Here is a 22,568-nt window from a genome sequence, read left to right on the forward strand (position 1 = left end):
CATCGGCGTTCGCTTTTAAGAAAACTCCGAGCCGCCTTCTTTGATCTTTATTTAGTAGTGATCCGAGCTGGACCACCTTGGCTGGGTCATCTTCGCTGAGATGAAGTGGGGTCAGGTCTTCCACGGGTCGCCCTCTTCTCTCGACAAGCTCATCCCGCTGATCTTCGGGGAGATGTTCGATGCACATGGCCATTCCTCGAACGTTACCCTTGTTTCGCTTGACGAAGGTAGCGTAGCACTCTCGTGCCTTCTTTTGGTCGCCTCGGACCTCGCCGACACCGTTCTCGGTGGGGAACTTCATCTTCAAGTGAGTCGGGGAGATGATGGCTTGGAGGGCGGTCAATGACGGACGGCCGAGTATGGCGTTGAAAGCCACTACCGACCGCACCACCATGAATTTGACTTGGATCGTCGCCTGGCAGGGAGCTTGCCCAATTGTGACTAGGAGATCGATCGAGCCCTTGATAGTCGCGGCCGCTCCCGAGAACCCGTGAAGCGAGGTTCCTTCGGGCTTAAGCGCTTCGTCGCCGAAGCCAAATTGTCGGTACGCTTCCAATGACATAAGGTCCACGGATGCGCCGGTATCGACCAATACCCGGTGTACGGGTCTGTTCGCAATTTCTACCTGCACCACTAAAGCATCGTCATGAGGTAAACTTATACCTTCGAGGTCGGCTTCCGTGAAGGAGATCGTCGCCGCCGGCTTGAGTTTCTTGACGGGCATCTCGGCTACTCCGACAAAGCGAGCGTTTGCCTTAGCCTTTCTAGTACTCTCTTGCCCGGGCCCCCCGAGGATAGTGTATATGGGGGCTCCCTTGTCATGGCTCGGCCCGGATCCGTCCTCCTTCTTCTCGGCTCGGACCTTGTCATCGTCTCTTTCAACTCGCCTGGTTTCGGCCTTAGGCTCGGCTCTTCTCTGATCTCGGTCATCCGGCCGCCGACCTCCACGATCTTCTCGGCCTCCTTTGACATATCTCTTCAAGTGGCCCGCTTTTATCAGCTCTTCGATTTCTCTTTTCAGCTGATAACAATCTTCGGTGTCGTGACCGATGTCCTTATGGAATTGGCAATACTTGTTGGGATTCCGAGATGACCCCGCTTGCATCGGTCGGGGTCGGCGGATGTACCCCCCATCTTGTATTTGCATCAGGATCTCCTTGCGAGATGCATTCAATGGCGTGTAGTCGGGGCTCCGAGCTCGATCCGACCTGTCAGCTCGGCGATCCATCCTTGGCCTTTTGTCTTCTCTTCGGTCGTCTGTTGTCGGCCTTTTCTTGTCGATACGACCTTCGTTGCCCTTCCGGGCTTGGAGGACCTCGGCCATGTTTGCAAACTCGTTGCACCTCTCCAAGAGCTCGGCCAGGTTTCTTGTCGGCTTCCGGGCTAAGTCCTTGATAAGGTCCATGTCGGCCAATCCGTTGCTCATAGCCGTATGGGCCGTGGCCTCATCCAAATCTTTGATATCTAAGGATTCCTTGTTGAAGCGGGAGACGAATGCTCGGATCGACTCGTCGGGCCTTTGCTTCACGCTAAGGAGGTTGACCGTGGTCTTCTTATGTTTCATACTACTCTGGAAGCGCGTGACAAAGGCTCGACAGAGTTGAGCGAAGCTTTTTATGGAATTCGGCGGCAACCAGGAAAACCATGAGGTCGCCGCGCCCTTGAGGGATGCAGGGAAGGCTCGGCAAGAAACGATCTCGGTTCCCCCGTACATGGTCATCATCGCATTAAAGTAGTTAATGTGATCTGTCGGGTCGGTCGTCCCGTCATACCTGTCGAACGGGGGAGGTTTGAAACCGTGTGGTAGCGGCGCGGTCATGATCTCGGGAGGATAAGGGTGACGCCCGACCAAAGAGTAGGCGTCCGGGGCTGCCTGTTTCTTCAACCCCTCCACCTGCTCGGCCAATTCTCGTAGCCGCTTCTCCAGCTCGGTTTCCGGTGCTTGGCCAACCGGCTCCTCGGCCCGGGGTTGATAGGATCGGTCATCCCGCTGTAGTCGGCCATTCTGGTCAGCTGGGTCCTCACCGTCCTTCCTTGTTCTTTTTTCTTCTTGGAAGTTGGACCCTCGAGGACTCCCCTGTTGTTCTTCTCGGGGAGGTGAGCTCGGACGTCGGGGAGTATGACGCGATCCTTCTCCGTGTCTCGGTGCGCGCCTTTCAACCGGGTTTTTCCTTTGTTCTCGGAATATTCTTGGCGGTTCGTCCTCTCCGATCCGTCCAGAAAATACCGACCTCCTTGCTACAGAGCCAGCTGGTTCAATTTCATGCCCTGTTCGCGGGCTTTGGCGATGTTCTTGTTCACCCCGTCGAGCGCCTCTACTGGGGCGCGGAGGTGGAGTCTTCTGACGAGACGGATGCGAGGACGCAGCCCGACTCGGCTCGGCCCTACGCCGACCCTCATTTTGCTGCAAGTTTCTTTCAGCGCGGGCCGGAGCTGGAGGGAGCACGGCCGGCACTTGACCCATCACCCCGCCTCGGGCCATCTGGTTCATGAAGGCGCGCAGCATCTCGTTGGTGTGGAGCATCTGCACTGCAAATCCATAACTGTCGATTATTTGCCGGGGCTTCGGGTCCAAACTCTCCGGCAAGGGTGGCGGTGCGGTAGGACATTCCCGTCCAAACTTGGCTCGGCTGTGCCGGCTAGCCGCGGCCGTGGTTAGTGCACCTCCCCATTCCCGCTCTCTGGAGGTGGAATGGTGCCCGTGATGGGCTGCGCACCACCTGCCCTAGGGGGTCTTCTGCTTATCCCCTGCCGAGAGGCTTCGGGGGGCGGTGATCGCCTCGTTTGAACAACAGGTTGCGGCTCCTCCGTACGGGAAGTAGAGCCATGCTGCCCTGACCTCGTGTGCACCATTATTATTGTTCTGGGAATTGGTAGAAACGACAAGGCTTGCTGATGTCGTTCCCACAGACGGCGCCAAATCTGTTGCGTGTGAAAACCTCCGGTACTTGGTTCGCCCGCGGATGAACCTGCAAAAACCAAGCAATGAGCGCAAGAGGGCCGGGGTGGCTCCGGCCTAGGACTCTCCGATGCTCAAGTCAGGTCTTCAACGCGACAGCGTAACTGCGTAGTAAAAAGCAAGATGTGGGATAGAGCTCCATACCTGGGTATTTATAGAGTAAGGAGGAGATGAGACGGTTGGGAGAGTCCTAGTATGGTAGGAGTCCTTCTTTTGGAAGGTTCTCTCGCGTAGAGCGGAGTGGAGAGTTATTTTCGGGGTCGGACTCTTATTAAGGTAAGAGTCCATGTAGAGTGTGATTCTGTGTTGCGCTGGGATCGTGGCTCGGTCCCTATCCCGTGATTCCCGGGATGTGCTGACGTGGCCCAGAGATCCCCGGTGGGGTGCTATGGGAGTCTCAATGGAGGAGGGCTCGGCCTACGAGGTCGGCCCGTGGGGTCGGCGATGGAGGTCGGCCCGAGAGGAGGTTGGTCTCGGCCATGAGGTCGGCTAGGAGTCCCTGGCTGACCCGTATAATCTCGGCCTCAGTCGCCGGAAAGCTCGCACCAACCAGGCTTTGTCAGGTGACTTATCGGATATGGGGTCGGCCCAATTTCCTGCTCGGCCCAACTCGGTTCTCGGATTGAGGTCGGGTCGGCCACGTGGCAGCCTCTGATAGGTGGGGTGTTTTATGCCTCATCACTACAGAAATGGTAATCATAATTTTCCCTAAAATAATTGATTCCAATTAGACGTCCATCAGATTAAAACCAAGCACCAGTCTATGTTTAACATCGGACCGTTTAGTAATAGGTCAATCCAAATTTAAATTTTCAATTTATCAATTTGTCAGATTTATCAGTAGCTTACGTGAGTATGAATGATGAGGATGGATATCCACAACTGAACATGATGTTCCTTTATTTATGAAGAGAAGAATTTCCAATTCGATAATGTGTATCGAAAAATTATCGCCATCCTGTGCGCATCGTACGGCTGGGCACCGCACATGTGTGCATAGTGGATCCCACTGTGCACACATGTGCGGTACCCAACTGCACGATGCGCACAAGACCCCCGTACTGGCACGATGCGCAATTGCGCATCCATCTTTGCCATCATCGACACCTCAGTCGCGTGTCAACCTCTGGGGTGCGCGGGAGAGGAACCCTATCCAGATGAGGTTGCTAGGCAGAATTCTTGAAACCCACCTAAATCCATCACTTCAAAAATTTTAGTGGACGTAAGCGTGAAGAACAGGTTGACAGTAAGCCGATAGAACACAACAAAGCGCGTCATCATCTTCAGACTTTGTCATTACAGATTGCCAACTTAACTATTTTACGGATGTGATGTCAATCTCCCATTTCCCCTGATGAACAACCGCTGTGGCTTCCAGCAATAAACAGGAGTGTGGGGGAGCGTGGCCCCTGCGTGCACGGGCCAATGAGAACAAGTTGGCGTCAAGGGATACACAGGACTGTGTGAAAATACCATCCTACCTCTTATGAAATAAAAAATCACGTTTATGTTGATGTCCTTTCGTGTAGTCTCATTGGTTCTCACACTGATGTACGCCGTATATAACCATTCATAATATAAACAGTCAACAATTCATCCGTAGATGATAATGTGAAAACAAAGATTCTAATCTAACGGATAATAAAATAGGTCCACCAGAAGTCTATCATCTCCCAGTTGTCGTTTATCTTAATTTTTAGTAATTTTTTTTTTCAGTTTCTGAAACTTTCTGTTCTCGGCAGTACAATCTTCGTTGTTTCTTCTACTGCACGGTTTACTCCAAAAACCGCAACGCGCAGTCTAGAGCCCTAAAATTCCTCATTTTTTTTGGTTCTCCTCTGCAAGTTCTGATTCAATTACAGATTAAATTCTCCAAAATCTAGTAGAGAATTTTTCTTTATTATTAATTTTTTTGGGGGAATTGGGACCATAGTTTCAACTTTCAGCAGCTGAAGAACTTCTTGGTTTCGATTCACCCAGGCTTCTGGAGGGATTTAGGATTGTCTGTGTTGGAGTGTTTTGGATATGGCAGTTCTCTTGGAGGACATAATTCGGTCCGTGGAGATGTGGTTGAGGATTAAGAAGCAGCCAGAGCCTTACGTAAACCCTGATCTTGATCCTGTTTTACTCGTACCTGGTATTGCTGGTTCGATTCTGAATGCCGTAGACGAAAATGGTAAGGCAAACCGTGTCTGGATTCGACTTATTGGTGCTGATTACACACTGCGGACGAAGTTATGGTCTCGTTTTAATCCATCTACTGGTATGGTTTTATTTCAGAACATCGAGACTCGTTCAACTTTATATGATGATATTATTTAAGCCATTGGAGTCGGTTTTTTCATTAAAAACCTCAATTTTGTTTTTTTTTTTTTTGTCTCTAAATTCTTACTCTGAACATTACGAGCCTATCAATGTTTATGCTTGCAAAAGGCCCCATTTGTGTAAGACAAACACCCCTTGGAGAAATGAGAACATAGTTAACAAAGGAACAAAGCTCGTAATTACCTACTAAAAGCAATCGGATCAAAGCAATGATCCTTAAAAATGTCAAAGTATGGTCAAGATGATTCACAGGCAAACACATCTTTTAAATAAAGGCCTGAAATAAAGTATCATGTAGAACGTGGCATCTACCAGCCCAAGGAGTCAATTTCAAAACTAATTCATGACCTGATAAGCAACAAAATGGCACCACTCAAATCCTGGGTTGGCTCAATTATGATCTGGAAATGGCGTTATCATTCACAAACTAATCTTGGCCACCTAACATCCATGAAACCAGTACTTTTGAGAGAATAATTTTTGGGCGCCAGCCCATCAGAGAATTACCTGACATACATGCTGCTTTGGGCTCTCTCTTATCCTATTTCTAGTGATGGAACTCCTGAACCTTGTAATTAACTCTTGGAAGAGACTGAATGGTATGCCTTCTTCTTTATGGATATCAAAATATTGATTTGTTCTTGAATATGAATGCTGATTCTTCTTGAATTGTGTAATTTAGTTACTGATTTTTTGTTCTCTTTTACATGCCAAGAGTCCAGAAGAGCTTACCCTGTGCTCTTTGTTGACTTCTCCTTTACATAATTATTGCAAAGGCTAAAAATCCTTATGAATTCTATGCAACAGGTCAAACAGTGTCATTGGATCCAAAAACAAGAATTGTGGTGCCTGAAAGTAGATATGGATTGGATGCAATTGATGTCTTGGACCCTGACATGGTATTATGCTTTCTCTGAAACTTCTTACATTTTAGAGAAGAAGAGCCACTTCTATTTCTCTCATGTGATAGTTGCACTTTTGTTGAATTCAAGAAATGTGGGCATCAATATTATAGTGCATACTTTTTCATATGCCATATTCACCCAAAAAAATATTATAGTACATTTAATTTTCACTACAAATCCTGAGCTCAGAGGGTGAAATAAACTTTTTATGTGATTAAAATTATGTCTCCTCCTTTCTATCCAAGCATGAAGTGATGCATTTTATGTATGATGGAAACATTTTCTAGGCCAATCCACATGTAAAATTTCTAAAAGAAGGGGAAAGGGCTTGGTTAGGCACAGAGGGTAGCAAGGCCACCCCTAAAGTCATATGATGGGTTAATCCTAAACCAACTCCATGCCGAAATGCTGCAGATTACCATTTTCTCATCATCCAAAGGGTTCACTGGAAATTCTCATGTTTAAAGGACAAATCAGCCAAGAACAATTTCATTTGGTGGTGGTTCCGCAACCATTTTGGGCACTATTCTCCTCCTATTTTTGGGGGGGGGGGGGAGAAAAGAGTAAAGAGAAGAAGAATGGGGGGATGAAGTGGAAGTGAAGTCTGAAGAAGAAGAAATAGAACTTGGTGGAATAGGGGAGATGGTGTACTCTATATTTTGTGTGATCGAAGGGCTTTTCCCTTAAATACTCCATGTGCTATTAATGACTTAGAAGAAATGTTAGAAGCAAGTCAAATTTTCTCTCCTCTCCCTCTCTTGTAATTTTTTTATGAAAGCTTCTTTTTCGTGCTTTCAAAGTTCTTGTTATATATATGGGAAAAAGGTCTCTACTTGGTGGTGTTTCCTATGCTCTCCAATGTGTGTGAAGGAATCTCCTACCTTATGCCAATCATGGCGTGGGAAACAATTTTGTCCAGAAGGGGTCCACATGGTTAGGGAAGAGAGATAGTGTTAGTGTGGGAGCCACTTGACCAAGATGTGAGAGGGCGTGGGAAAGCATCTCTACACCATCAGCGTGGGGATTTTTTCCTCAAATGTACCTTAAGAGATTGCTATATATATGCAAGAAAAAATGGTTTTTGTTGTACGTACTAAAACGTTTTAAGATGCAGATGAACACTTTTTTGTTGTTGACAAATTGTTTGGATATGTGTTTTGCTGCTTTTTTTCTATTTTAAATCCAGATAACTGGTCTGTACATAGAATGTGTTTGTTTATGTCCCAGAGAGACGAAATAGGCCTGGATGAATGGGCCGAACTTATTTGTCAATGCTTGCTAGTAGTTCTTTGTTAGGGTTTATAGTTTCTTTTCTATACTTGCTTCTGACAAATGGGATGGAATTTATTTTGGTAAGCATGAGACCAGGATATCGAATGTCAAACCATACAGTGAGACAGTTCTCAATTATGTGCATTTGGATAGAACAGAGTGATTGACAACAGAAAGTAGTCCTGGACCCATTTAATCATAGGTGCCCTTACGTGTGCAAACCATTTAAAAAAAGAAATTCATACAAGTCAAAACATATCCAAACTCCCCCTAAAGGTCAAAAATGTTTTTGAATGATTTCAAAATTTGGACCCTGGCATTTTGTGGATTCATCAGTTATTCTGTCTATGCCTTGTGGTGGAGGGCTGGTTAGAGGATGGGGAGAAATCTGAGATGGAATCTCAGAGTTACAGGGGAGAGAGGGAATCGTGTAACCATACACTCACAGTGAGCAACCCAAGCACTTCTTGTTTCAAATCTATCCTTTTCGTTGGGTACATGCAAGTATATAAAGAGAAAAACAAGACTCTAACTAGACTCTAAAATGAAACTAACTTGCATTCAAGCTCTAATTCTCCATCTCCTATGTAATCTATCCAAAGCAAACATAAAAAAAAATATAGAAGACATAAAGATTAACTAAACTACCACTAGCCCTTATTAGACCTAGGTTGGGACTTGGGCTTTCAAACCCAGTCATGCTGGTGCAAGTGTGCAACCAGTCGAATGCTAGTATGCTACTGCATTAATTCTCCTCCTTTGAAAAGAACTCGACTTTGTCGAGTTTGGATAAGGACCAAGGAGGCTATCTAAGTCAACATGTTGGAGGAGGAATGACCCCGCTACCTTCTTGAGCTTAATGTCGGGGAGATCTTTAGCAAGAAGAAACTTCATTTATTTGTTCCCGTGCTTGAAAGAGTAGGTATTCACATACCCACAATGATTTGATTTCTTATCAAACAGCCATAGTTGACCAAAAATAATAGGACACACCTTTTAGAGGGATGATGTCACATTGTATTGTATCCCCAAACTCACCAATAGAGTGTTAGTAAACACTTATCAGTAATCTTGAGATTTGTGTTATTTACTCATGCAACTTTATGGGGATTTGGATGTGGCTCTGCCTAGGGGTGTCAACCGGTCGGTGACGGTCGGTTTCGGTCGAATTTAATCGGGTACCTCCATTTTAAAACCTTGCACCGTTCCCGACTGTTTATGTGATCGGGCATTGAGAGGTGAGGCATGGACACGATAGCTTTCGATCGGTCGGTGATCGGGCCATTATCAGTCTGTTCAATGGCATCCATCATCAATTGTTCATCGTAGAAAGTCACGATGCCAATGCCTCTGAATCTCCCAATCTCACATGGATGATCGTTCTCGGTGATTAATAAGGGAACAGAGAGGCTAATAGTACAGAAAACAGAGCAAGAAACCCATCCAATATCAGAGAACCCAGAAAAGATTGGTAATTAGTATGGCTGAATCGATCCAATCTGATCTGCGCATATGGTTTTCAAGAGCATCCATGAGCTACATTGCGCAGATATTGACCGCCATTCCCATGCCTAGGAGGGTTTGTAGCTTGCAACAGTCGCCAGATAACAGAGCGAACTCTTGAACCTTGAAAATAAGTCATGAACAAAGAGGACTCTTGAACTCATGTAAATCTGGATTAGCTCGTCCCAACACTGGATCGGCAGAGCCTCCAACTAATATTTCTTCAAACCTTGCAACAGACGCAGAATAGGGAAGAAGGAGAAGTCGAAAAGTTAAAGCGTCACGAGCATCCGAGAGGAACAGAGCTTGGGAGACACCAGCTTCCAAAGGGCAACCAGAGCTATTTGGGAAATAAAGATATTGGGGTCTGTGCTTGCAGAGGAGATAGGAACGAAAATGGGGCTTGTCAGGGAACAACTTTTAATGTGTCATACTTTAATATTTTTGTGAATTGTGACTGTCAGTTGAATCATTAAATATATAATAAATAAATATATTATAAACCAATATACAAAACACATTCACATACAGGTTTTGATCAAGTTGGTCGGGCGACCGGCGGTCTACAACTCTGCACTGGGAACGACCGATTAATAATCGGTCGGTCCTAAGCCCGACTCTTTTATTAATCGGTCGTGTCGGACTCGGTTTTTGATAGGTCGGGCTCGGTCGGCTCTGCCGGTGCGGGCTTGTAATTGACACCCCTAGCTTTGCCTGCAATCCAAATTTACGAACAACATCTTTAGAGACAACATTAGTGCAACTACCTCCATTGATCACCAAGCTACATAATTGGTCATTGCACTTCACGCGGGTTTGTTAAGATACTACTGCAACTCCAATCTTCATCCTTAGAGACCCTGTGAGTGGTCAAAATAGGACGAAGGACATAACAAGGTTGCCGCTCTTCATTACTGTCATGGCCGTTGACTTCACCCGGCTCATGTTCTGCCTCCAAATTAACTTTCTCAAGATTCAGTTGCTCTTCTTGGATATAAGGTATAAAAAAATCCTGACCAATATAAACTACCAAACGATTGGAATACTAAGCACTAATATGCCTGTACCCCTTGTATGTAAAACACTGAATGGCAGCCTTTGGCATCACATGAGGGTTGTCAGAACCATGCCGAGGTGGAGAATATGGTTGGTTAGGTCATGAAGAACCACTAGCTTGTGGTTTGTTGAATGACCTTACCGGGGGAGAAGACTACTGCTGACTGGAATTATCACCTCTAGGAAAAGTATCTGAGAAAGTCTTCTGAGTATAAGGCCTCTTTAGACTCTCTTCAACCTGATTTGCTACTTGTATAGTGTCATCTATCGTAGGCAGTCAACCAGATGTTAATGCAACACTAATCTAAGGGTGCAAACTATTGCGGAGTTGTGCCACCGATACCTCCTCATCCCACTCAAAATCCGATTGAGTGGCTAAATAGTAAAAATATACTCCTCAACTGTGATGCTTTTCTATCGTAGCTGTGCAAACTTGAGGTGCATGCACTGCTTGTAGTCAGTAGGCAAGAATCTCCAATTCATGGCTTCACTTATTTCAGCCCAAGTGGTGACTAACCTAATGCCTTGAGTCCAATTCCATTGCTGGTGCTTGTCCACTAGACTCGAGCCGTGTCCTTCAGCTTAGCCTTTCAAATAAGATCTTTCTGGCCTCAGTCAACCTGTACTATCTGAAAAAGATCTCCAAACTGTGATCCCGGTCAAGCTACTGCTCTGGGTTGTTATCCCCATTAAAATCAAGGATGTCCAGCTTCGCTCCTTGATGTAAATTGGCTGTCTAAAACCAGACGCAGGTGTATGGATTCTTCCCTACACCAGCATTAGGGTAGGTGTAGGGAGTCCCCCTACACCAGCATAAATTGTAGGATTAGGTGTAGGTCTTTATTTAGACTTTGTTTGCTGAAGTTGTACTCCTAATTTGGATTCCTAGTTCTACTTTGAGTTAGATTTTTTCAGCTCCATAAGCATATCAACCAACTCCATATGGTGGTGGGGGTAGTGGTGATGTAATATGAGACGGACACTATGGGGCGGAGTTGGAAGAATCCCTAGACCTGCATGGGACTCTTTCTTTTATCTGAAGCCACAATTTGGTCAATAGAAGCTTGCATAAATGGTGTCGTAGTCTGAATGGAACTAACAATTGTGGTGTGGGTATCAGCAAGTTCAGAGAGTGTCAATTTATGTATTGGTTTCATCCTTATAGGAGTTGAACTGTTGGAGAGCCATGGTTACGATATGGATAGAATCTCCAAATTGGTGATGATCCCGGAGTTCGGGACCCTATTCGGAATCACTATGGGTCCACATGAAGAATAGAAAGCTCAAATCAAAGTATAGTGGCAAAACAGTAATTAAATCAAAATTTATAATAGAATGGCACACTTTTAAATAAAGTGAAATTTAGAATAGAATGGCAGGACTGTAAATAAGATGAATCTTAAAGGATTAACAAGGAATAAAGAAGAAATTATGTAAAGGGGATTATAATTCTAAGAAAGGGGTGGACTTGGAACAAAAATTAAAATAAGGGTCCAACACATAACCAAATTGGTGGAGGATCGGTTAGAGGACAGGGAGAAATCTAAGATGGAATCTGAGTTGCAGGGGAGAGAGGGAATCACATAACCACAAACTCACGTTGAGAAACCCAAGCACTTTTTATTTAAAATCTGTCCTTTTCCTTGGGTACATGCAAGTATATAAAGAGAAAAACAAAGACTCCTAAGTCCTTACTAGACTCTAAAACTGAAACTAACTTGCAATCAAACTCTTGTCTCTCTATTTCCTACATAACCTACCCAAAGCAAACATAAGAAAATAAAAGACTTAAAGACATAAAGACTAACTAAACTACTACCAGCCCTTGTTAAACCAAAAACCTGGTTTGGTCCGGTTTCGTCTGGGTTTGGGTTTCCAAACCCAGTCATACTGGTTTATCCAGTTGAGTGCTACTGCATCACCTTGAACCGTTTTCTTTTGTGTTAGGGACAAATATGAACCCCTCTGTTTGCCTCTTACAGTGCAATACATTGTTGCATAAATTAAGTTTATTTCCTCCCTCCCCCTCCCCCCCCTAAAAAAAAGGAGCTTGTTTATTGTATTGGACCAAAATGACCAATCTATCTGGAACATAGTTTTGTTTTTTTTTTTTAAAACAAAAAACTGCAAAGTTTGTTGATAGATTGTTGTACAGATGATGTTATGAATAACGTAAGTCCTTCCTGCAGGTCATTGGACGTGATTGTTTATGCTATTACCATGACATGATAGTAGAAATGATCAAGTGGGGTTTTCAGGAAGGCAAAACTCTTTTTGGGTTCGGTTATGATTTCCGCCAGAGCAATAGGTATGTGCTACTTTTTTTTGGCCAAAAGGAGGCCTTTCGGCCAAGAAATTTATTTAAATAAATCTCAGTAGTTCCTGCTTCGTACGATAGCAGGATTTACAATGAAGGGGGGGGGGATAACCACCAAACAAAGGACAAACAAAGAAGAGACGCCCCTCTCGCTAGAATATGGGCATCTCTATTAAGAGACCCAGTATATGTGCTACTTCTTCGGTGGTATGTAATTAACTATAATTACTCTATCACTTGCGAAAAGGAAGTTACTCCTCTGGTTCTGTCTAGATATTCTGGCTGCTGTATCCAGGTCTCTGTCCTAGTTCTATAATCAGTTTTCTCTCTAGGTAGCTGCCCGATCAAACTCTCATATATGGGAGTCTATTCCTTCTAAAATCACTCAAATTATCAAGATTTCCACAACACCCATTTCCTGCTGATGAGGTGCCATTTCAGGAAATTAGCACTGATTAAGATTTGAGCCTTGCCTACCATTCCCTAATTGGATTTCTATCATCAAATTTAATTATCCCTTCTCATGCAGTTTCTTTGATTTTGGCTATCCCCTGTAATGCTGAACTGCATAGTGGTGATGGCAGAACCCAGAAGCAACAGGGTCACAATATATCCCACTCCTATTAATACAAAAGTTTATATGACAGCAATATCATTGTCTTGCTCTTTCACTATCAGATATTAGACCAAATTGAGAGTCCTTGGGTCCCCAAAAGCCTTGGTCAAAACTATTGGTTTTCTCTAGTAATCAAACAGAACATATTTTCGAAAGGGATTAAATGTGCAGTTAGATAATTAAAAATCACAATAGCTTAATTGATTTAGCCTTTAGGTCAAAGAATGTAACCTCAGAATATCAAGTTATAATAATAAAACTGTACCGACAAGTACAAGTATAGTCATCACCCCAAGGGGGTAGCTCAGTTGGCAAAGACCAACACCTCATAATTAAGAGGTCATGAGTTAAAATCTCCTTGGGGCCTACCTATCCAAAAAAAAAAAAAAGAAGTCATAATTCCAAAGTGGTAATTTTCACCTTGGGACATCAATAACTTCTGGTAGGTTAGAAAATCTAGACTGATAACTCCAGATGATGAGGCTAAAGAATGGATTGGTGGAGTTTTAGAAGCCTTGCCTTTATCCTGTCTGTAAAGATTAAAATCCAACAAGATTTACCCGTACATTCAAGCACAAAATCCAATTACAGTAAAGAACAACACAAAATTGTTTACTGGGAGCAAGAGATAGTTACCTTATCAAAATATTGGCATAGGAGGTCTAAGCAGGTTTTGATATCACAAAACCCTATGTTAAATGAGGAACACATACTTTTGAATTTGAAATAGCAACACCTAAACCTAAAATCTGCAGTACATTAGGCTTTTATGTATGGCCAGGTACACTCAGAAATCAAAATTAATGATTACTAATGACCTCCTTAGCATTAATTGAAAAGAAAAAAATCCCATTATCCAATTATTCACTAAAAAAAACCCATAATTCAATTGCTAGGATCCACTACTCAATTAACAAAGTAAAAATGCAGCTAATAAAAGTGATCCCATGTAGCATACCTTTGGTCTTGATGGAATTCTTCTTGTACCATTGATTCATTTCTTTGTTTACAGTCATAATTTTCCGACTAAATCAAATCCTGGATCCTATGATCCTCCCAATTCGGTTGTGTTTCTATTATGCTTGTGAGTGGGATTTGTTGGATCTTAGATCCTGCATCAATTAGACTTGCGGGTCTTGGATTGAATTTTGATTTGCTTACAATCTGGATCCAATCCAAGAGCAGCCTGCTTCAGATACTTGCTACACTCATTATTGTGCTCATACTTTTTATTATGGACTACTCTACCTTGATAAGTAGGCTATACATCAATACTTACTAGAAAATTTCTTAATTAATTTTGTTCCTCTTGTGTGATAAAAGCTGTAGAGCTTTATAGGATGGAATGATTTTATCTATTCTAACATATAGCATGGTCATATAATGTCAGTACTTCTATCTGCATTGGTCCTGATGCATTTGTGTTCGTCAGTTTGTCATTTTTCTTTTCTGTGCTATGTGTGCAAGTGATTATTTTAGGTATCTGGGCTCAATCATAAATAAAGAAGGTGATATAGAGGATGACGTTTCACAGAGAATTAAAATAGAATGGATGTAATGGAGAGGTGCATTCAGAGTGTTGTGTGATCGGCGTACTCATTTAAAACTTAAAGGGAAATTTTGTAGGACAATCATACAACCGGCTATGATGTATGGTGCGGAATGTTGGGCAGTTAAGAAGCATCATATAAATAAACTCAGTTTAGTGGAGATGAGGATGTTGAGATGGATGAGTGGCAAAACTAGGAAGGATAAAGTAAGGAATGATCATATTAGAGCTGATTTGGGAGTACATCCGATACATGATAAGCTACGAGAAAGTTGTGTGAGGTGGCATGGCCATGTTCAACGGAGGCCTTTGGATGCCCCAGTACGGAGGAGTGATTTGATTCAGATTGAAGGAATTAAAAGAGTCGGGGGCAAACATAAACTGACCTTAGGAGAAGTGGTGAGGAAAGACATGCATAGCTTAGGCCTTATATCAACTATGGCCTCGAATAGAGCTGATTGTAAGGCAAGGATCCATGTAGCCAAACCCATTTAATTGGGATAAGGAGTTGTTGTTGTCTATGGATGCAAGTGTGCATGCAAGTATGTGTGTGTTTGACTTTCGTATCTCATATTGGGCATATACTACTCTTGATATTGTTGTTATTTACTCTATCATTCTTTCAGGTTTCAGGGAACCATGGAACGCTTTGCTGCTAAACTAGAATCGGCGTACACCGCTTCTGGGGGAAAAAAACTAAACATTATAACTCATTCCATGGGAGGTTTATTAGTGAAAAGTTTCATGTGCCTGCATAGTGATGTAAGGAGTTCTTTTCTCTGGCATCCCACAATTTGATCAGTTTCAATATTATTCTTGCTTTTTATTGTGGTATTTGTTGTGACCTTCAATCGTTTGGTGCCTGTATTATATCTGAAATTTTTTATTCATTACTTAAAAATTGTTCTCAGGTTTTTGAGAAGTATGTGAAGAATTGGATTGCGATTGCTGCACCATTCCAGGGTAAATAACCTACATAATTTGTTACATGATGCTGTTGATCGTATTGGTTGTCTGACATGGCATCTTCAAGTTTTTGATATGCTGATTTAACTCTTAGTTCACTGTAAAAAGAACATTAGGGGCACCATCCATGAAAAAGGGGAAAAAAATACGTTAGGTGCAAACATGATATGGGCTTTATTGTAGCTCTTTGATGTGTTTACTTTCTGGCCACGTGGTGTGCTATCAACATGGGAATACTGGTATAGGATTTATCGATCACATGGTTGCTGCTTTGTTATTTTTCATCCTGATGCGGATCCTGCTGTTACAGATGGTTTCTGCCACTGCCACATGAACTGAGCACGGTTGATCTAGAGTCTAGACAGTGCCCTGTCCATGTGGACTCTTTTGCCATGTGGAAAAATCATAGCATAGAAAAACATGTGGCTGATCATAAGTCATGTAGAGGCATAGAGGGATTCCTGCCAATTAAATCGCCCTCTGGATTGGCCATGTTTAAACTCTAGAGCCCATTGTGTACTGAACTTTCCCCCTATTATTGCCAGCTGTTGAAGTTTCAAAGTTCTAATAAAAGGACAATTTTCCACTATGCCCTTGCTGGGGACCTTTTCCGCTGAGCCCTGTAGTTTTCTGTGTCTCAAGACTGATAATTTTGCAGTTTGACCATTGGATAGATGGGGCGCTCTCTGGCTATGCCACTTGTGAAATTTGGTTGCCAATTGCCCACCAATTAATGGGGTTTTTCTTGTTATTCTATGGTTGCTGTTGTTCAAGCAGTCCATGAAAGAATACCAAGTGGACAATATGTTCACCAAAGTTTGGAGTTGGAATTAAAGTTTCATATAATATTTATAGAGGGGGCATGATAGAAGGGGTTTCGAGTGAGGGCATGGTGGAACCCCACTCCCTTAGCCAAGAGAGATGCTAAGAAAATATTTATGTGGAAGCATTTGTTCTAATATGGCAGTTATATAAAGATTTACTCTGAGAAATATAAGACATTTTCACCTTTATATTTCTTTAGATAGGACTCTGAATTTTCATTTCCATATCATGTTCTTAAATATGTCTCTTATACTGTGTTCTTGACTATTGATTTTAACCAAACCCGTATATTTTTTGAAGCAAGAATGTTTGAATCTAATATGATTGTTCATGAGCAGGTGCACCTGGTTATGTCACATCCACCCTCTTGAATGGGATGTCATTTATCGAAGGGTGGGAACAGAATTTTTTCATATCGAAATGGAGCATGCACCAGCTGGTATAACAGTTTTATTAGCATTTTGAAAGATCATATCACTGGTTGTATCATTTATCTGCTGGAATATCTTGTATTTTGACTGGGCTGCGGTTGATTTGTTTTCCTTGGATATATAAATAGAAAAACATCTTTTATTTATCTGCAGGAGTATCATGTCTTAAATTTTGAAATAAGTGTATTTATATTGTTTTAAACTTTTTTAGTACATACACGTGCATTTTACTAGTTTATTGCTTTTGTTTTGGTTTAATATGTGGAAAATAAAGTCCATCAATTCCAATTTGATCTCAAATATGATGTAATATTTTTAAGGGTAAATTACATAACACCCCCTGTAAATGGAACAATACTTAACTCACCCCCTCTTTTTTGAAAATACTCAGCCATCCAAATATGATGAACTTATAATTGACATGCTTTATTTGTGTTTTGGTGATATCCCTGTGTACACCTTTGGAGTTCCTCAATCTCCCTCTTTAATACTCTAAGCACGCATGCATGCACCGCATACGGATTTATGCACTCAGACTGCTATTAACAGCAAGGAAAAGAACCCTATAGTTCGAGATATTTATTATGTAGTAATAACTTTCACCCAATGCTTCAATCTTTGTTCCTGATCTGGCTTTTGAACAATGTCTGGTGCCACAGAAGTTCTATCTTAATCTGTCCATGCCCCAAATAGCTTCTTGTTGGTTTATTGTTCACTGTTTTCTGTCTGCTTTTCTTTCACATGCCTTGCAACTCTTCCCATATTTGCTATTGTTCTTAAATTCTCCCCTGCAGAAGCATATTTGACATTTCAACATTATAGTGTTTAACATGTTTCAATGGCCTGCTGATGCTGAGGCCTGCACTTCATCCACTAATGCAGAAACTTTAGATTCTCGTTCTAAGCTTAGCTATTGTAGTCATGGTTGGTTGTCTGAAGATCATGTTAAATTTTTCCAATAGTGTTATGATTTCATCACTAAACAGCTTTCTTTTTCAGCTGATTGAATGTCCTTCAATGTATGAATTGTTGGCTTCTCCAAATTTCAATTGGCAAAACGTTCCACTGTTAGAAATATGGAGAGAAAAGCAGGATAACGACGGAAAACCAACTATTATGCGTGAATCATCTGAACCAACAGAAGCTCTATCGATATTGGAGGAAGCTCTTTCAAGTAACACGGTGAGCTATGGTCCTTTCTCATGTCTAAAACAACCTTACTTATGGATCAGATGCCTTTTCCCCAAGCTATGGTGGTAGAGACTTCCTGGTCTGGATAAGAACAGTGATAACGAAGCTAGCAGACCATTCCTCCCAATGTACTGGCAGTACCAGTCTGCATTTATAATGACAGTACTAGGATGATGATACTGCCTGAAATGTATGCAATGGTGGTCCCCATGTCATTATTGTGGACGACTTCAGTGATCATTTTTTCATGTCCTACATTTGGGTTGGACAAACAGTCTAGTTGATAGATATGTATGTCGAGCTTTTTTATATTAGTAATCTAAACTGCTGCTTTTGTATGTCCAGGTTCATTATGATGGAGTGGATATTCCTATGCCATTCAACCTTGAGATCTTGAAATGGGCTAATGAGACTAAAAATTTGTTCTCATGTGCTAAGGTTCCCCAGGGAATTAAGTTCTACAATATATATGGTATCGGTTATGATACGCCGCACAGTGTTAGGTAATGCTGGCTCTGCTTTCTTATGTGATGTGGGTAATTGTCATATATTTGCCTAGGATTTGGTATTTAAAAGGGTTTATATTGTGGTTATGCTTGTGAAGGGAGTTTTCATAACAGACAGAAAAGAATTGAACTAATATGCAGACTTGAAATCCAGGTCTGAAACTCAGGTCAGGCTGAGCTTTCTTCCAGACTCATACACGGATTAAATACTATTGCTCGCTGCTGAGCCTTAGCCTGTAACTTAGCCCAAGGAACTGGCTGCAAGCCAACCTAATTTAAGGACCTTTTGGCTTGGCCCAGGTCCAGGCTGGCTCAAAGTTAACAGGTTAATTCCCTGGGTTTGTGTGGGAGCTCAAATTATAACAGCGGTTCAACTTCAATGTTCCTATGTTTTAAGTTACTAACTATTGTAACTGTATTTAATAAACTATGAGTCTTGGTCTGATCTGAGCCTGATGTAGAGTAGTCCAGGAGGATACTTTGTACTGTGATTTGTGCTCACATGACATAACATGCAACTATGAAACATATTTTTCAAGATTCTCTTGGCTGGTTGGTTAGAAGCTGTCATGACTCATGACTAACTAATGTTTCTGCACTGAAGCTATGGGAGTGAGGAAAAACCTGTTACGGACCTTCAGCAACTGCCATTTTTCGAGGTAATGACAAGCACCTTCTGATGTCAATGTGCTCTCAATTGGATAATTTGTGAAACTAAATATACATTGGCAGTACCAAAAAGAAAGGAAACATTCACAAACAATTATAATTTCTTCTTATGGATATTCCTAATTTCTCGTTCGTTATTATCTCACTTTCATACCAAACCGAACAGCACTTTTTAAATCAGCTTATTACAAGTGCAAAAGAATTGTTACCCTCAGGAGGTTGTGTTTTCCCCCAATGTGGCAGACTTGGATGGATTAGGATGGGTGATCAGTGTTACAGAGGACCCCACTCATCTTAGTCTGAGTGGCCAAATTTCAGCCTGAAACAAGCACTTGAAGTGGAAATTAAAATGAAGTGAGTTTAGTGGGTCAGTGTTATAGAGGACCCCACACTCATCTTAGTCTCAGTGGTCAAATGTCAGGCCTGAAACAAGCACTCAAAGTGGAAATTAAAAGGGAGTGAGTTTAGAGTTTTGATGTACCAAAGTGTTATACGTTGTAAGGGAATCTAGCATAGTTGTCAAGGCATAAGCTAGGCATCCAAGTGCCCTTTGCTTGAAGGGCGCCCTGGCCGCATAGCAATCATTGACGACACCAACAACAACTTGTTGGTGTCGCCTTTAGGATCGCCTAGACGCTGTGATAACTATGGAATCCAGTGTCATTTCTGTAATTTTTAGTCACTTTGAATCCACTTTTAGGGCACCTTCCACTCATTTGGGCTGAAACTTGACCAATAAGATGGGTGTGGGTCCTCTACAACTTGGACAACAGATGGGTGCCGATGTTGAAGTCATGATGAATAAGGGACATCATGGGGAGTCATTGCCCATTTATAGACCCTTTTCTGATGTTTGATTTCTGTGTCTCCAGCTTGTGCACATGCTCACACAGCACTGGCATCAATTGGATCCATCGTGGATACACTACCTGCTTCAAAAATTATTTAATGCTATTTGCAGCACATCTAATATTGTTCTTTGGGGTGGGGTTGTTTTCGTGATGTGGGCTTGTGTATTTTTGCATTTTTCAGGCTAATTTCACGTGTCTTGATGGTGATGGAACCGTTCCTGTGGAATCCGCCAAGGTTTGTTATTTGCCCCCTTCATTGATTTTTTTGGTTTAATGGCTTGTCATGTCAGGTAAATAAGAGCAATGTTTGAGATGCAAATTTTAATAATCGTGTTTTGATTAATTAGTTGGAACAGAAAAGGATAATTCCCCCCTACCCTTTTTTTTGTGGCTGATACTTATATGACTGCTCATCCATTGGTTTGCATGGACCATAGACTTGCACTGTTCTTTAATAGTATTCCCTTTTTTTTTGGTATGATCTTGGGGAAAGGAGCTGCATATTGTTAGGGCTCCACAATTTTCTTTTTGCCAAGGCACAGTTGAATCAGCCTCTTTTAAGTACTTACAACCTTTATCACTACTTGTATAACAGCATTAACAGGGATGGTGATTGTGATGGCGATAGAAACATCTACCGTCATCTCTTCTTCCTCCCTCCTCCCTATTGCAAATCTACCTTTTTCTATGATAGCATATTGGGACTAATCATGTGAAAGTGTAACAAGATCCAACTCCTATTCTTGATCACCTAATGTGTGGCTTCATGCTAAATGTCCTCAATATTCTCCATCCGTTTTGTTCTTTTTTCCATGGGGTTGGGTGGAAGTTTTCTAGTCTGGCAGGTCTAGGGAATATCTGTATACTGGTGCAAGTATCTGCAGATCTGCCACATGGCAGATTGGATAGAGCTACAGTTTGTGGACAGCTAGATGCCAAGGTCTTCTGTTATGTCAAGTTTTGGTCAAAACAGAGTTGGTCAAGTGGGAAATAAAGCTTTGAAAATCCAGTGAAAAAAATGGTTCTTCTAGAAAGAAATGGATGGCTAAAAATACAAGGGAATTCGGCAATACATGGGAGGGTATGTGGATGAATCTGAGTCTGGTATTTGAAATGTGGCCAATCTGTAGGTCATTTTCTAGATATTCATATGATCAAAATTACGACATCACCTCTCCATGTAGCAAAATGTGATACTGGACTAGAGATATTCTCTAGTCATGCTAGACTAGAAAAACATTTGCCTTGCTGAAACCAAAAATGTTCTTCATAACTATATGTTACCAATTTCTAATGTGGAATCATCTTCTATTCCTATTTTCAGGCGGATGGACTCAATGCAGAGGCAAGGGTTGGAGTTCCTGGTGATCACAGGGGGATAGTCTATGATCGCCATGTCTTTCGGATACTCAAGCATTGGCTAAAGGCAGGCGAACCAGACCCATTCTACAACCCAATAAACGACTATGTGATCTTACCCACAGCCTTCGAAATGGAAGAGCACAGAGAGGAAGGCTTGCAGGTAGCATCAGTCAGAGAAGAATGGGACATCATTTCAGAGGACCAGGATGTCCAAGGCAATTCAGCCAATAAGAAGCCTATGGTGAGCTCAATATCTGTTTCTCATGTGGGAAAGGATCAATCTTCACGAGCGGAGGCCCATGTTACTGTTCACCCACAAAGTGAGGGAAAACAGCATGTTGAACTTAGAGCAGTTAGTTTGTCTGTGGATAGCTAAGATTACACTGATGGAAGTGTGGCAGCAAACCCTGAAAACGGGAACTCTGTTTCTACAAGAATATCTAAAAGTCGGGTGTACAGATGGAAGTAGTTTCTTTTGTGTATTATATCTCTTGTGTTGGAAGGAGTGGTGTTCCAAGTGTGTGTTAAACTGCTACTCTTCCCTGATGGCCATGCTTCATATTCATTCCTAGTTGCAGTGTTGCATTTATTTATGCACTAGACTGATCTCAGGTATATATTGTAAATATTGAACTATCAATGAAATTGAATAAATTTAAAATGATGTATGTTGATTTGTAGAATACTGTGGAGCAGTGTCTGGCATTCAAATACAAGTCTCTCTCTTGCCCTTCACCCCTTTCTCTCTCCCAATTAACCATCACACATTCACATTCTTTGAATTTGTTTGGACACTTTGGTGCCAGGAGAGAAATAGACTCAGTAATTCAGATGCTAACTGTGACATTGAACACTGTCCTACTTAATCTCCTGCATGATGGCATATATACAATACAGCTTGTCTCCAGGCAGGACATACACCTGGAATCAGGTCCATACATGGTTTAAAAACTCTGATTGGAATTGGTGGATTTGTCTGATTTACGCTTCTATCGACTCTAAATCGACAAAAAAACCTAAGATGTGAGAGATCTGGAGCCCAATTTTGATTCCGGTGGCGCCTACTATTACATTCCACCACCTCCGTAGTCGCTACTGCCAAGGCTGGTCACATCCTCTATGCCAGCTCCATCATCAAGCCATGCTTTTGCCCGGGTTACCTCCCCCTTGTCAAGGCATGGAGTGCCATCGTCAGTCGCCTTGCTGCCTCTGTACTTGCTTGTCCTTGTGTTTGAATGTATTCTTAGATGAGGGAATCCAGACCT

At 42.3% G+C, this 22,568-nt stretch overlaps 1 protein-coding gene across 1 annotated transcript; it reads left to right on the forward strand.

Annotated features, from left to right (window-relative positions):
• Positions 1 to 4,700: 4,700 nt before the first annotated feature.
• LOC122640173 (lecithin-cholesterol acyltransferase-like 4) lies at positions 4,701 to 21,900 on the forward strand. The gene is made up of 11 exons (XM_043833327.1): positions 4,701 to 5,222; positions 6,092 to 6,183; positions 12,210 to 12,328; positions 15,129 to 15,264; positions 15,414 to 15,465; positions 16,632 to 16,732; positions 17,724 to 17,906; positions 18,261 to 18,418; positions 19,026 to 19,080; positions 20,123 to 20,176; positions 21,266 to 21,900. The coding sequence occupies exons 1-11, from the start codon at positions 4,985 to 4,987 to the stop codon at positions 21,677 to 21,679; spliced, it is 1,602 nt and encodes a 533-aa protein (XP_043689262.1). The 5' UTR covers positions 4,701 to 4,984; the 3' UTR covers positions 21,680 to 21,900.
• Positions 21,901 to 22,568: the final 668 nt, after the last annotated feature.

Source organism: Telopea speciosissima, chromosome 9, assembly GCF_018873765.1.
Source record: "Telopea speciosissima isolate NSW1024214 ecotype Mountain lineage chromosome 9, Tspe_v1, whole genome shotgun sequence".
NCBI lineage: Eukaryota > Viridiplantae > Streptophyta > Magnoliopsida > Proteales > Proteaceae > Telopea > Telopea speciosissima.

Coding starts and splice junctions, on each gene's coding strand:
- LOC122640173 (XM_043833327.1), top strand. CDS start 4,985: ATGGCAGTTCTCTTGGAGGACATAATTCGGTCCGTGGAGATGTGGTTG. Junction 15,265..15,413: donor TCATGTGCCTGCATAGTGAT/GTAAGGAGTTCT, acceptor AATTGTTCTCAG/GTTTTTGAGAAGTATGTGAA. Junction 16,733..17,723: donor AATGGAGCATGCACCAGCTG/GTATAACAGTTT, acceptor TTTCTTTTTCAG/CTGATTGAATGTCCTTCAAT.